The following is a 14,803-nucleotide window of genomic DNA, read 5'->3' on the forward strand; positions in this document are numbered from 1 at the left end:
CCTAACACCATATACCAAGATAAGGTGGAAATGGGTTCATGATTTAGACATAAAGAATGATATTATAAACAAATTAAAAGAACATAGCATACATAGTTTACCTCTCAGATCTGTGGAGAAGAAATGAACTTGTGGCCAAAAAAGAACTGAAGTTCATTATTGAACACAAACTAAATAATTTTGATTATATTAAGTTAAAATTTGTACAAACAAAACCAAAGCAGACAAAATTAGAAGGGAAAAATTTTTACATTCAAGGTTCTGATAAAAGTCTCCTTTCTAAAAACATATAGAGAATTGACTCAAATTTATAAGAATTCAAGCCATTCTCCAATTGATAAATGGTCAAAGGACATGAACAATTTTCAGATGAAGAAATTGAAATCATTTCTAGTCATATGAAAAAGTGCTCTAAATCACTATTGATCAGAGAAATGCAAATTAAGACAACTCTGAGGTACTACCTCTCAGATTGGCTAAGTTGACAGGAAAAGACAAGGACAAATGTTGGGGGGATTGTGGGAAAACTGAGACACTGATACATTGTTGGTAAAATTGTGAACAATTTCTGGAGAGCAATTTGGAACTATGCTCAAAAAGTTATCAAACTGTGCATACCCATTGATCCAGCAGTGTTTCTACTGGGCTTATATCCTAAAGAGATCTTAAAGGAGGGAAAGGGACCCACATGTGCAAAAATGTTTGTGGCAGCCCTCTTTGTAGTGGCAGGAAACTGGAAACTGAGTGGATGTCCATCAATTGGAGAATGACTGAGTAAATCACGGTATGTTAATGCTATGGAATATTATTCTGTAAGAAAAGACTAACAGGATGATTTCAGAGAGGCCTGGAGAGACTTACATGAACTGATGCTAGTGAAATGAGCAGAACCAGGAGATCATTATACATGGCAACAAGATTATACAATGATGACTTCTGATGGACACGGCTATTTTCAAAAATGAACTAGGCCAGTTCCAATGAACTTGTAATGAAGAGAGCCATCTACACCCAGAGAAAGGACTGTGGGAACTGAGTGTGAACCACAACATATATTTTTCACTTTTTTTGGTTGTTATTTGATTACATTTTGTTTTCTTTCTCATTTTTTTCCTTTTTGACTTGATGTTTCTTGTGCAGCAAGGTTATTGTATAAATATGTTAACATATTTGGATTTTTATTTATTTATTAAGTAATTTTTTAAAAAGTTTTTATTGTATTAATTTTATAAATATGTTTACATATTTGGATTTGTAACTGTAGAAATATGTTAAATCTACTATATACAGACATATTTATAGAATTATCTTGCTGCATAAGAAAAATCAAATCAAATCAGACATTCATCATTATCTTTTCCCATCATCTTAGCTATTCTGAGAAGTGTCTTAATTTGTATTTCTCTAATCAATAGTGATTTAGAGTACCTTTTCATATGACTAGAAATGGTTTCAATTTCTTTATCTGAACATTGTCTGCTCATGTCCTTTGATCATTTATCAATTGGAGAATGGCTTGAATTCTTATAAATTTGAGTTTTTAGAAATAAGGCCTTTATCAAAACCTTTAAATGTAAAAATGTCTTCCCAGTTTATTTTAATCTTTTAATTAAGACCTTTTAATCTTGTCTGCATTAATTTTGTTTGTATTTTTAACATTTTTTAACATAATATAATAAAAATTATCTATTTTGTGATCAATAATGCTCTCCAATTCTTTGGTCACAAATTCCTTCCTTCTCCACAGATCTGAGAGGTAAACTATGCTATGTTCTTCTAATTTGCTTATAATATTACTCTTTATGTCTAAATCATGAACCCATTTCCACCTTATCTTGGTATATGCTATTAGATGTGAGTCAATGCCTAGTTTCTGCCATACTGGTTTCCAATTTTCCCAGCAGTTTTTGTGAAATAGTGAGTTCTTATCCAAAAAGCTGGAGTCTTTGGGTTTGTCAAACACTAGATTGCTACATTTAGTGTTTTGATTAGTTTTTTTGGAGGTCTCTGGACCAGCCTTCATTTCAGTAGAGTAATCACCACAAGCATAGCCAAAGATAAAGTCCAAAAATCTTTGTTGTTGTTGTTGTTGTTGTTGTTCCTTGTCTCCTTGCCTGGGGCCCAGGCTAGCTTTCTGGAGGTCCTCTGGAATGTGTCTTGGTTTCTGTGGGGGAGGCAGGAGGACCACCATGATGGTCTCTGTCTTAAAGTCTCCCTGAATCTGGGAGCTTGTGTTCCAGCCTCCAGTCTTCTGTCTTCCCCTAGTCTGTTCCAGTTCCCTGTAGGTCTGACTCTAGCCTCTTAAATACTCTATTACAATTAAATCCATTCATCATACTGAGTATAAGCCGTCATTATATCACTAGGGAACCATTATTTGTTGTAAGATTAATTCAATCATACTGAACTAGAGAACCATGCGAAACTAGATAACCATTGTCTTATCAATTTCACTGAGTTAACATCTTGTTTAAATCAATCATACAGAGTTTCAACCTCTATAACTATAGTCATTGACTATTTTGTGCTGTGAACCTAACCTATTCCACTGATCCACCACTCTATTTCTAAACCAGTACCAAATGTTTTTGATGACTGCTGCTTTATAATAAAATTTTAGATCTGCTACAGTTAGGCCACCTTCATTTGGCAATTTTTAAATTCATTCTCTTGAAATTCTTGATCTTTTATTATTCCAGATGAACTTTGCTATTATTTTTTCTAGATCTGTAAAATTATTTCTTGGGAGTTTGATTGGTATGGCACTAAATAAGTAGATTAATTTAGGTAGTATTGTTATTTTTATTATATTTGAACTAAAACTAGCAAAATATTTAATGTGTCACTGCTACACACACACACACACACACACACACACACACACACACAGAAAAACTGCCTAAATTTAGAACTATCCAAAACTGAAATGAAAATAGTAAGTTTCTCTTAATTAGTATCCTTCATACAAAAACTGGCCAACTATTCTGAGGCAGAATGGTGCTATGGGAAGACCACTTGCCTAGAGAAAGAGTTTGTTAAATTCAGTTATTACCCATTTGCCAAAAAAATAGAAAACTATATACATTCACATTTAACAAAATAGCACTATTCCTCATAAAAGACAACATCAAGATTATCCTTTGTATTGTTTGATATGATTGTCCTTTAAATATTTGAAATTAATATGCCTATTATTATTTTAATTTTTTTTCAGTCTATAGCACTTCATGCAAGCCTTCCCATATTTCTTTGTCATGTTCATCATCTGTAAAGGTACAATAATATTCCAATACCTTAATGTAATGAAGGGACTGATCAATAAAGTTTCTTAGAGCAGTGGCATCAAACTCAAATAGAAACAGGGACCACTAAACCCTACACAAGTATCCATGCCTGCAGCACTTTTGACTTAGAAAATCACATTAATGTTTTATTCTATTTTCATTCATTTTTATTAAATATTTCCCAATTATATTTTAATCTGGCGAGGGGGTACATGCCTTTGGACAGAGTGTTAGACATCTCTGTTTTAGAGTATCATAATATGTGTTGGAAGGACCCTTTCTCCGTATTTCAGAGTATGTATAGGTAATCAGACTATTTCCTATTGGTTTATCCTGTGATGATGAAAACCTTTTTATTCACTGCTGAACCAGAACTGACTGTGATATCCTTACAGAATACAGGTATTTTGGATGAGGTTTGCTTTGCTAATCTAGAAACAATTTAACCACTTTTGGGAAGTCCCCCTGTCTCTTCCAGATTTACCTGGTCTTATTTTTTTATTCTTGTGAATTGAGTTTATTTGTCTTATTGCTAGATGAATTTAGGATTCTATTTGGATTACCTAGTAGTAAGGATCCAGTGTGCAATTTTTTTTGCCCTATGGTATAGAGACCCAGAGGAAATTTCCAGTATCTTCAAGAATATCCCCAAGGATACTTGAAGAAATATTAGTACCAATTCTCATGAAGGTTTGAAATATTAGTCTAACTCTCTAAGCCAAACCCACATAGTTGCTTCTATATTCCTGAAGCGTTCCACAGCAAATTTCTTTTGTGGGGATCCAACCTACCAATCTGAGTTCAAGATGATACAGTAGTCTCAGTGTCTAAGCATTACCTTTACGTAGCACCATTTATTTTAATCATTTTCAAGAGTTGGGCATGTAATATTCTTCCTTTTAAAAAAAAATACTATTAGTACTGCCAGGAATATTTATGTTCAAATAGGTCCTTTATTTCTATCATGAGACCTTAGTGTATAAACAAGCACAAGATCAGAATTGTCAGATCAAAGAATATGAAGATTTTTGTAATTTTTTACGCTATAATTCCACAATTTTCTTTAGAGCACCATTTATGGGGATGCTATAGAAGGGATTCTTGCTCAGATCAGGATTAAATTAAATGATGTGTGAGATCCCCCCCAATTCTTTCTATAATTCTATGGGCGAAATGGAAATTCACCAGGAAACCAAAATATTTGTACATTTTTCTGGGTCAGTGCAGATTTGTCCAAAAGGACATTTGAGGGTTTTGTCATGTGTCTGGATCCTTAAAGAGGGCTAGAGGAATCTAATAGGATTGTAGAGAGCAACTATTTCCTTTTACTTCTGGCCTGAGCTCTTCCCTGGGGTCAAAGACCAATAGGAACTGATAGAAAGCTTAATTATTAGCCCCTTCCCTCTCAGGCATGACTGATTCTTTTCCACCCACTCAGAACAAGTACTGATAAGAGGGTTGGAGAGGCTGCAGTGCTTCAGGACAGTGATCATGAAGCTAAAGCTGTTGTCCCCTGACCCTAAAGTCTGGGCCACCAGGCACTGGCTTGGCTATGGTCTTCCCTTCACCATCTTCATCTTCATGTTGCTGTTCTACCTGACCGGAGAGAAGCGCAGTGAGTGACTGACCACCTGACTCCTCCTCCCCAGAACCCCACTCTATTATCCCCAATTCTTTCCTTTGCTCTCACTCCCTGAGAAATCTTGGTGTGCACCCCTTCACTACCACCCTCTCCCCTCCCCAGAAGATGAGCTCACAGACTGTGGATTCAGGGCTCAGCTCTGTGTTCCAGAGAGGTCTTTGACTTCCCAGGTAAGAACCCTGGCCAGTTTGTCTTTTAAAAAAAAAAAAAATCATACCTTTTAAATTTATTTTTATGTAACATATTTAAAGAGTACTAATACAGTTTTTAAAAATGTATGGTCTAAGGAATTGTCCAGCTGGACCATTATTGCCAAAAAACATAGGGCCTTCATTTTTTGTTAAATATGGGGAACTCAAGAGAAGACCAGAACAAAACTAGAGGCACCAACACAAGAACTCATTTGCTTTCTTCCAAGAGATGGGAGGATGGAATTAAGGTTAGAGGGATGCAAGTCAGACCTCAGAAGCTAGACATGCCCTCCCTCCCATGTCTTTTCCCACAGGTGGAACCTGAACTGAAATCAGGTGTTCATTGCCTAGGACCAGACAAGCTGCCAGGTCAAATGGTAAGGCCTTTCAGGGAGAGTTTAACAATTGAGGGAGATCTACGGATGCCAGAGTTTTTGGATGGATGGAGGAAACTGGTCATGTGAGTACAACCCTTGAGTAATTCAACCCAGCTTCGACAAGAAGCCCTGCCTTTACCTCTGCCTATTATCTATAATTTACCCTGGCTATAGCTTCTTTGTACACAGTTGTTTGCATGTTGTTTCTCCCATTAGACAGTAACTCCCTGAAAACAGCATTCCCTGCATTTAAGGCAATTCCTGGCACATCCTCCGTGTTTAAATAATGCTTCAAGACTTTCTTCCTGATATAATCTCATGTTCCTCCCCATCTCTTTTCTTTCTCCTGTAGGCTCCTGGAACCTCTGGGCACCCTCTTTTCCTTTGCCACTCAGGAAGCCTCCGCAAAACTCTCAGTCCTCGAGTCTTATTCCCAAGGCCCCTACTCCATCCATTATCATACCTTCTCTGCCATGGCTGACTGGGAGCAGGATTCCTCTGAACCCTCTTCTGGTCTCCGAACTTTGGTGCTTCTGCATCGAGCCCTGCGGTGGGCCCAGCTCTGCCTGGGCAGCATCGCCAGAGTTCAGAATACAGACATAGGGGCTCTGTGTGGGAAAGCCTATCAAAGGGTGCTAGGTCCCCACCACCCATGGCTGATCCGACAGGCAGCAAATCTAGCCTTTCTTGCATTCCCTAGACAGAGCCAGCTACTGGCAATGGTATGCCCAGGAGCCAATGAACAGGAGGCCCAAGAGGCCCTATCTGAGGTAGCTGATATGTTAGAGGCTGTCTACAACCGCACCCAAGGACTGCTGACTGAAAGGGGACTGCTAATAGGAGGAGTTACTCTGAAGTCTAGCAGGGGTGGGTAGTAGGGCCACTGGGAAAACTCTGGGCTCCTAGACTGAATGGTAGAAGAAGGGAAATGACTGCGAGCAGCACTCTCCCATAGTGACACATCCTTAGAGTCCTGATGAACCAAGAAAACTCTTAAATCTTCCTCTGCATCTTTCATGACTATCAGATAGAAGATGGAGGTAGGGTAAATAAAAATTTTTTGCAACTGTCATTACAAAGAGTGAATCGTATGTGTTTCTATAAGCAGAAACAATTGGGAATAACAATCTACATTTCTTCTGAGTTTAAAAGAAATACTTCAATGATCCTCCTTTATTTTTGTCAATCATATTCCTAGCTCTTCTCTTCCCTTTCAATTTTCCTTCACTAAAAATAAAAATAAAACTAAAACCTTTGCAATAAATACACATGGTAAAATAAAACAAATTTCTGCATGGTATGTCCCTAAATTATGTCTCATTTCTGTTAGGGAATGGGAAGCATGTTTCATCACCAGTGCTCTGGAATTGAGGATGGTCATTGGAGTTTATTGAAGTTCTAAAAAATTCTTTTGACTTTACTGTTGTTATTGTATACATAATATCATTCTCTGAAATTGTCTTTCTTCATTTCTTACAGCATAATAGATTTCTACTACATTCAGAAACCATAATTTGTCCACAGATTCCCCAATTAATGGGTATTCCCAGTTTTTTACCGCTACAAAAGGAGCTGCTACAAATATTTTTGTTCATTTCCTCAATCTTTATTAGGGTTTGGATAAAGTCCTAATAGTAGGCAAATGGTACATCTTTCCAAATCCTCCACTTTCTTTTTTTTTTCAACTTTGCCAGTCTGTTGGATATGAGGTAGAACCTCAGCAATTTTAATTTGCATTTCCCTAATTATCAGTGATTAGTACCATTATTTTCATATTCTCATTTAGAATGTAGGTTTTTTCCTTAGGCCAACTGTTATCTATTGAGAAATAACTCATAATGTGGACCACAACATAAATTTTGACTTTTTTGTGGTTCACTTGCATTTTGTCTTCTTTCTCATTTTTTCCCTTTTTGATCTGATTTTACTTGTGCAGCATGATAATTGTAGAAATATGTATAGAAGAATTGCACTTGTTTAACATATATTGGATTGCTTGCTGGGTATGGAAGGGGTGGAGGAAAGAGAGGGAGAAAAGTTTTGGCATGCAAGGCTTTTCAAGGGTGAATGTTGAAAACCATGCATATGTTTTGAAAATTAAAAAAGTTTAAAAATAAAATAAAAAAAAGAGAAATAACTCATACATTTCAATCAGTTCTTTATATATCTTGGAAAATAAGACCTATGCTAAAGAAACCTCTGAAAATTTTTTTCTCAATTAACTTTCTTTTAACTTTATTAGTTTTATTTCTGCAAAAACTAATCAACTTCATCTAGCCAAAAATATCTTTTACCTTCTACGATTTTTTATGACCATATTCTTTTCATGGTCGATTATTTTTTTTCTTTCTTTCTCTAATTTTTATTATTACTATTCTCCTCTTCTAATTTATACATTTGGAGGTTATATTGTTATATTGGATGTCCCCAAAGTCTTAATTATTTAAAGCTTAAAAACACGCATTAAGACTTTTGGGACACCTTATGCAGTGTGAAATGTTAGAGTGTCTACCTAACTTTTGCCAGACTCCTTTCCAGTTTTCCTTACAATTTTTATTGAATGAGTACTTACCAGAGGAGTTGAGGCCTCTTTTTCTTTCTTTAAAATTCGGGGATTTCCTTTCCTTCTTTGCCCATGTCGGGAAACTATTGGGCACACAATTCTACAGAGAACAATTCTCTACCTAGAATTTCTACAGAGAAAATTTTGCTAATTTTTTTTGTTTGTTTTTTCCTTCGCATTAAGGGATCTTTCCGATACGAGATGGGAGAGATATGCTGGTGAGTACTGGTAATGGAAAGATCAGATACAATTTATCTTTCAACAAATAAAAATTCTTGACATAAAAATTTTTTTAATTGAAATAAAATTGTATTTCAAAAGATAAAAATGCATCAGACCTAAATCTTAGGGCCAGGAGAACTACATGTTCCGTAAGACTTCCCGAGGCCAAAAGGAGATAATCAAGGTTTCAGCCGATTTCACCACCTGCCGCAGAGCAAACCTCTTTCCCCAGTTATTCAGTGTTGCAGCTCTAAATAGCTTAGGAGTCTCATCCCAGAGAACGGGCTGGAAAGCCCCGCCCCCTGCATCGTGACGAATTCTTCGCGCAGCTGTTTAGCGTCACACGACAAAACCTTCCCGTTTGCATCCTCCCTCTTGGCCTCGCCGCTGGTGCCGCTTTCCGGCTCTGACGGAGCGGTGACCGAGCACTTTGCGACAGTTGCTTTCCGACGACCATACTTCGCCGCTAGAATCGAGGAATAATGGCTGCGCCTTTAGTAGCGGCTCGTGGAGCGTCCTTTGGCCCAGCCTTTGGGCCCATGGGCCTCGCCCCGGACTGGGGGGATCGGGGCGTCTCCACTGGGGTGAGGCCGACTGGGGTTGGGGCGAGAAAGAGCGAGAGCTTTATGGAATGCGCGGAGCCGACGGGGACATCGGGAAGCAGCCTGGGGAGCCGGGGGGAGGGCCCCCGAGATTTGGGGCGCGAGGGTGAGGGAATCCCACGGTTCCGTGGTGTCTCCCTGAGGCTCCGGGTAGTTCTGGTGTTGGTGTACGTGGAATGCTGGGATAACGGGGGCGCGGATACTCTGGGATATCTGGGGAGGGGCGGGGGCATGGAATGATCATATTCTGGAGTAATGGGAGAGAAAGCTGGGGCAAAACTCTCCTGGAGCAGCGGGACACAGAGATGGGGTAGAGAGATTCTCGGGCATAAGTGAAGAGGACAAGACTTTTGGCCTCTCCTACCACGCCTGTAAAGCGCTTAGCACGGGGCCTAGCGCAGGATAGGCGATGTAAAAACGTTAGCTGTTATCATTATTTACTCCTAGACGACTATCATGGCTGTGCAGTTTGATGGGGGCGTGGTCCTTGGAGCTGACTCCAGGACAACCACTGGGTGAGTTCCCCATTGAACTGGGGTTGGGGCTGGCCTTGGAAACCTTCTTCCCCAAGTCTGGTGGAATGAGAAGAAAGAAGGCAACAGGCTGCGTTCCTTGACTATCCTTCCTTATCTAGGTCTTATATTGCCAACCGAGTTACAGACAAGTTGACCCCTATCCATGACCGGATCTTCTGCTGCCGTTCTGGTTCAGCAGCTGACACGCAGGCTGTGGCTGATGCAGTCACCTATCAACTAAGCTTCCACAGGTGGTTACAAGTTGGGTTCAGGGAGGCAGGTGCCTGCGTCTTTTGAAGAAAGAAGGCTGTGGGTGTGAAGAGAAGGACTCACATGAAAGTTAATCAGACACCAATGCTCTTTACCTTGACCTTCATAGCATTGAACTGAATGAACCGCCCCTGGTCCACACAGCTGCTAACCTCTTCAAGGAGATGTGTTATCGTTACCGAGAGGATCTCATGGCTGGAATCATCGTAGCTGGCTGGGATCCCTATGAGGGGGGGCAGGTTAGATTCCTGAATCCTACTTATAGCCTAATAGTGCAGTCCTTGGGTCTCAGTTAAATACTACTTCCCATATGTCTTCTGAGTCTCCAAGCTTGGTCTTGCCTTTTCATTCCTTTCCATTTTATATTTCCAATCTCTCTACAATCGAATCTTCCTAAATGATTCTCTGCCCCTTCCCCACACACACTCTATTTCTCAGTGTAGTCAGTATAAGTCCCCCAGATTGGTTATTCATTTTCTGTATTTCCCATTTTTAGGTATACTCAGTACCCATGGGAGGTATGATGGTTCGGCAGCCTTTTTCCATTGGGGGTTCAGGCAGCTCCTACATTTATGGTTATGTTGATGCCTCTTATCAAGAGGGTATGAATGAAAAGCAGTGTCTTCAGTTTACCGCTAATGGTGAGGATGATGGATTTTGGCCTGTTTATTCTTTTACCAAGATTTGACTCCTGTATTCCTCTATCTCTTTTTTTTCACCTGCTGTTTCTTTTCTCCAGCTCTTGCTTTGGCTATGGAACGAGATGGCTCCAGTGGTGGTGTGATCCGGTTGGCAGCAATTACTGAGAAAGGAGTGGAACGGCAAGTGCTTATGGGCGACCAGCTTCCCAGATTCCCTATTACCGCCTATCCTTCAGCTTGAGATCTGCTACCTCCTGTCCTCCGTGTACCTCCCTCTCCCCTCAATTATAAGCCATCTTCATATATACCCAAGATTCAATAAACTATGGGTCAAGGGGAGAGTTCATGTCTGATTCTTTGCCATATCACCTTCTTCCCTTTCCCCACCTCTTTTTAAGCTTCAGCAGGGTTACTTGGATCATCATTGCTTGCTATGATCCCTGATGTAGGGAGGATGGAGTGGGTGGGCAGATTTCTCTCATACAGAAGAAAATAATTAGCACAAGAGATAAGTCCTATCCTGGAGCACCTCTTGTTCTATTTAAGTTGGAGAGAAAAGGAGTTTTGATATTTTCCAAACCTTTCTAGTGTCAAGCCTATTTTCAGTTCAGAAATAACCTATTAAATGGCACACAATGTCAGAAATTGAAATAACTTGTATCAAATCAATCCTCTTTGTATAGAGGGGAAGACTAAAAGTCACAGTAAAAGGCAGAGCTAAGGAAGGACTGAACCAAAGGTTTTAGGAAACAAGTTCAATGTTGTACATTCAGTCTATACTTTGAACTTCCTTCTTTTCAGTCTTTGTCTTTACATACACTGAATCATATAAGATTGAAATTGATAGGGAGAAAGAGGACATGAAGGTTCGTACTTCAAGGAAACCTATCAAATTTCCAGAGGTAGCAAGTAGAGTGGAAAGAACAATGGGCCAGGTCATAAAAGGTAGAGTAGTGAGTCTGGAGTTAGGAAAAAATGAGTTCAAATCCAGCTACAGACAAATCATTTAATCTTCCTATGCCTCAATGTCTTCATCTCTAAAGTGGAAATAACCAATTCACATAGGGTTATAACTGTTTCTTTCCTGCCTGTTCCAAGTTGGAGTCAGGAGGTAAGTTGGGTCCAAAACTCACTTTCAGTATTTATTAGTTGTTGCTTATCTGAATAGACACAAGGACTGGACCTGTAATTTCACAGCTTATAGGAAACGTGAAAAAAGTACCAGTGCAGATTGGCATTTTGCTTGGTTTTAGTTGCTTAGAACACTTAAGTTACACAGTCATAGCCATTGAGTGTCACAAGTGTATCTCAAGAGTTTTGAACTATTTGGTAATCTATTATGCTACAATTGCGGCAGCGGGTAGTTAGGATCAAATAAAAAACTACCTAAAAAAAAAAATTGCAAATCTTTACATGTTATATAACTATCAGTTTCTATCTCATAGCTTTAGGCTTAAGAGCTTGTTAACATCCTTTCCAAAGGTCCCATGATCCCATAAATTCTCTTCGAGACTTATTTTTTTTTGCTGCTTTCCAATTGAACTGTAATGAAGAGACCAGCTACACCTAGAAAACACTGGGAAATGAGTATGGACCATAACATTTCCACTCTTTCTGTTATTGTTTGGTTGCATTTTTTTTCTGTTATTTTTATCTTCTTTCAAAATCAGATCTTTCTTGTGCAGCCAGATAACTATAAATATGTATATATATATTGTATTTAACATGTATGGGACTACCTGCCATCTAGGGGAGGGAGTGGAGGGAAGGAAGGGGAAAGTTGAAACAAGTTTTTGCAAGGGTCAATGTTGAAAAATTACCATGCATATGTTTTGTATAAAAAGCTATAATTAATTTTTTTGTTGTTGCTAAGGCAATTGGGGTGAAGTGACTTGCCCAAGGTCACACAGGAAGTGTTAAGTTTCTGAGATCAAATTTGAGCTCAGGTCCTCTGGCTGCTCAAGATTTCTTATAGGTTCCAGGATTCCTAGTGGAGAGCTGAGAGGGAGGCTAATCCCCAGGGCTCCTCCAATAAAATACTAATCCATGAAGATAACTACCCAACTTTGAGCCCCACTCCGGTCTCAGGTTTTCTTGTTCTCATTTCCCCTTCCATCTGCTGTGTATATTTCCCAATATTCTAGGAATATAGTAGAACAAGCTTATAAGTTCCAGAATTAGTCTGCCCAGAAGTGCACTTTTATTAAGTTGCTATAAATCCAGCTTAAAAGAAAAACGTACTCTTGCTATCAACTAAGATATTCAGCATATGAAATGAGGAATTATTCTCCATCCTCATAAAAATCCCCAATGATTCACTCAATAGCTATAGGGAAGGCTTCCTGGAATTGAGCAGGAAATGTTAAATTAAGTAGGAGGATAGAATTGAACTAAGTGAAGAAGTACTGCATGTCTTTTCCTGGTTAGAAGACTTGGTCTCCCAGTTTCCCTCATAGTCAATACACTTTAAAAATTTTTTTCTCAGCTCATTTGGGTTATCCCAGCCCACTCCTTACTTCCCCTTCTTCCCCCATATATTTCTTCCTACAAATAAGTGATCACTAGCTCTAATCTCAGCAAAGGTGATTTTTAGGGGTGCCCCCAAAATATCAACACAATTCTGCCTATTACAGAATAAATTTAATGAGAAATGAGACATGTAAAGTCAAGATTTGCCAGTCACCTAAGAGTTGCCGGTCCCCACCAGACTTCAGTTGGTAGCATCGTTGGCTGAAGTTGTGGCATGCAGCTGGTGCCGGAAGGAGAGTCGAGCTTTGCTGCTGAAGTAGGCATTGTCTCCTAGACTGGGTTCTCCAGGCAGGGGATGCTCTCTGATCTGATTAGAGTTTGGATGGATGACCAAAGTCTGAGCTATAAGAGAAAGGGAGTGAAAAGCTTAGTCAGAAGCTGCTCTTTTCATCCCAGGAAGAAATTGGGGAGACAGAGACTTGGCCAAATCTTCATTTTGTCATCTCGAATTGCAATGTCCTCCTTCCACACCCACACTTGTATATTTTTCCTTCTTTTTAGTCCCTCCTCATCTCTAGTACTCTACCTGTTCCCCTTTGGTTCCCTCGATGTCTCCGAGGACCAGACCAAGGAAAACACCATTGCCCTTTTAGACCCATCTTGATAATGAGAGAAGGGGGTAGGGGAAGGAATGTTGATCTAGAGGGAAGGGGCAGTTTGATGTTAAAGTGGCATTTCTTTTGCCAGCCCCCAAAACCCCCTTTCAGTAGTCAGACTACCACTTAACCTCAGACAGGCGCCTCAGTGATTATAGGCTGTAGCACAGATGAGTAGGGGAAAGAAGGGAGGGGAGTGATGGAGGACATAGCTGGGTCAGACAGCGCATGGGGGAGGTAGAGGAAGAGGTTTCCTTTCTCAACTCTCCCCTCTCCATCTCCCCATTCCCCTAACAAATTTAGGATTTTCTTTGGGATCCTAGGGAGTAGGGAAGGTTGGGGGGGGGTGAATAGAAGGAGAGAGACAAATTTATTCTTTATGCAGAGACAAGATACCTATATACACACAGAGAGAAATGCAGCCAAGTGCTTTCGACCTTCTCTCTAGTTTGCTCCTCAAACCCTACTTCCACCCCCACGGCTGTATAGAGATAGAGAAACAAGATGAACAAGAATGCTGAGGAGGTGAGGCTTCAGGGAATCGTGCCCCGCCTCCTCTGACTCCCAGCCCTGTCCCGCCCTAGAGGGTGAGGCCATTGTAGTCATCCCCATTTGCTCCCCGGGCCTGACCCGGCCCAGCCCGACCTTCTCGGGATGTCTTCTCAGGTTCCTGATCCGCTGGCATCCTGGCTCCGGTTCTGGCTCTGAGTGGTGAGGGAAAAGAGGACCTGGGAAGAGTGGGACTAGGGGTCCAGCTGTGTTTTCGGGACTTTGGAATTTCCCTCCCTTCCCAGCTTGGGAGATAGAGCACGACTTCCTCATTGATGCCATACCCCACCCTTCCCTGATTCAACTTTCGTGTTCATCCCGTGTCTCTGAAGCCCCTGCATTAGCCCAGGTGCACTTGCCCCTCAGGGACCCCGGTTTCTCCTTCCCCCGCCCCTCTTTTCCAGGGCCCTTTCTCTGCCCCAGTTCTGAGACATCCTGTGCTGGGCTCCGTGCCTTCTCTCATTACTGTCCCCTCCCCCTCTTTCTGAAGAATTAAGAGAATGAGTACTGGAAAGTGGGTGATGAGAGTGAGGAGAGAGATGAAGGTGAGGGAGGGAGCAGAGCTGGATCAGCATGGAAGACCAGAATTTTGGATGAGAGGTGTTTTGGGAAGGGGTGTCAGGGTCAGAGAAAACGGTCAAGACCAGGACTAGGGTTATGGTTAGAGGCAACAGTCAGCAGAACAGGGCAGAACTCAGGTTGAAATGGAAGGTCAGGATCAGACATGAAGGTAAGAAATATCCATTCAGGGTCAGAAAAGAAGGATCAGCCCGAAAAAGGAGGAAGTCCAAGAAAACAGTTCTAAGGGAAGGACCTCACATT

The 14,803-nt window shown here is 40.5% G+C and overlaps 3 protein-coding genes across 3 annotated transcripts; 2 read left to right on the forward strand and 1 right to left on the reverse strand.

Annotated features, from left to right (window-relative positions):
* Positions 1 to 4,922: 4,922 nt before the first annotated feature.
* Positions 4,923 to 6,781, forward strand: GLTPD2 (glycolipid transfer protein domain containing 2; the record flags this gene model as incomplete). Its single annotated transcript, XM_051996668.1, has 3 exons — positions 4,923 to 5,096; positions 5,432 to 5,577; positions 5,847 to 6,781. Coding segments are annotated over 3 exons (843 nt in total), but the record flags the coding sequence as incomplete, so codon positions are not given.
* Positions 6,782 to 8,720: 1,939 nt separating this feature from the next.
* Positions 8,721 to 10,646, forward strand: PSMB6 (proteasome 20S subunit beta 6). The gene is made up of 6 exons (XM_051995919.1): positions 8,721 to 8,863; positions 9,329 to 9,396; positions 9,516 to 9,647; positions 9,776 to 9,905; positions 10,163 to 10,307; positions 10,406 to 10,646. Exons 1-6 carry the CDS (start codon positions 8,762 to 8,764, stop codon positions 10,546 to 10,548), a joined length of 720 nt encoding a protein of 239 aa, XP_051851879.1. The 5' UTR covers positions 8,721 to 8,761; the 3' UTR covers positions 10,549 to 10,646.
* Positions 10,647 to 12,484: 1,838 nt separating this feature from the next.
* On the reverse strand, positions 12,485 to 13,450 carry C4H17orf114 (chromosome 4 C17orf114 homolog). The gene is made up of 2 exons (XM_051995921.1): positions 13,363 to 13,450; positions 12,485 to 13,178 (listed from the first exon to the last, which is right to left on the reverse strand). The coding sequence occupies exons 1-2, from the start codon at positions 13,433 to 13,435 to the stop codon at positions 13,018 to 13,020; spliced, it is 234 nt and encodes a 77-aa protein (XP_051851881.1). The 5' UTR covers positions 13,436 to 13,450; the 3' UTR covers positions 12,485 to 13,017.
* Between the last annotated feature and the right edge of the window lie 1,353 nt (positions 13,451 to 14,803).

The sequence above is a fragment of the Antechinus flavipes genome, chromosome 4, assembly GCF_016432865.1.
Source record: "Antechinus flavipes isolate AdamAnt ecotype Samford, QLD, Australia chromosome 4, AdamAnt_v2, whole genome shotgun sequence".
Taxonomy (NCBI): Eukaryota; Metazoa; Chordata; class Mammalia; order Dasyuromorphia; family Dasyuridae; genus Antechinus; species Antechinus flavipes.

What these genes read in the sequence shown, in the direction of transcription:
- C4H17orf114 (XM_051995921.1), bottom strand. Translation starts at nt 13,435, where the DNA reads ATGGGTCTAAAAGGGCAATGGTGTTTTCCTTGGTCTGGTCCTCGGAGA. An exon ending in AGGGAACCAAAGGGGAACAG is followed by an intron (nt 13,179 to 13,362) that starts GTAGAGTACTAG and finishes TTTCTCTTATAG; the next exon opens with CTCAGACTTTGGTCATCCAT.
- PSMB6 (XM_051995919.1), top strand. Translation starts at nt 8,762, where the DNA reads ATGGCTGCGCCTTTAGTAGCGGCTCGTGGAGCGTCCTTTGGCCCAGCC. An exon ending in GACTCCAGGACAACCACTGG is followed by an intron (nt 9,397 to 9,515) that starts GTGAGTTCCCCA and finishes TTCCTTATCTAG; the next exon opens with GTCTTATATTGCCAACCGAG. An exon ending in ATCCCTATGAGGGGGGGCAG is followed by an intron (nt 9,906 to 10,162) that starts GTTAGATTCCTG and finishes TCCCATTTTTAG; the next exon opens with GTATACTCAGTACCCATGGG.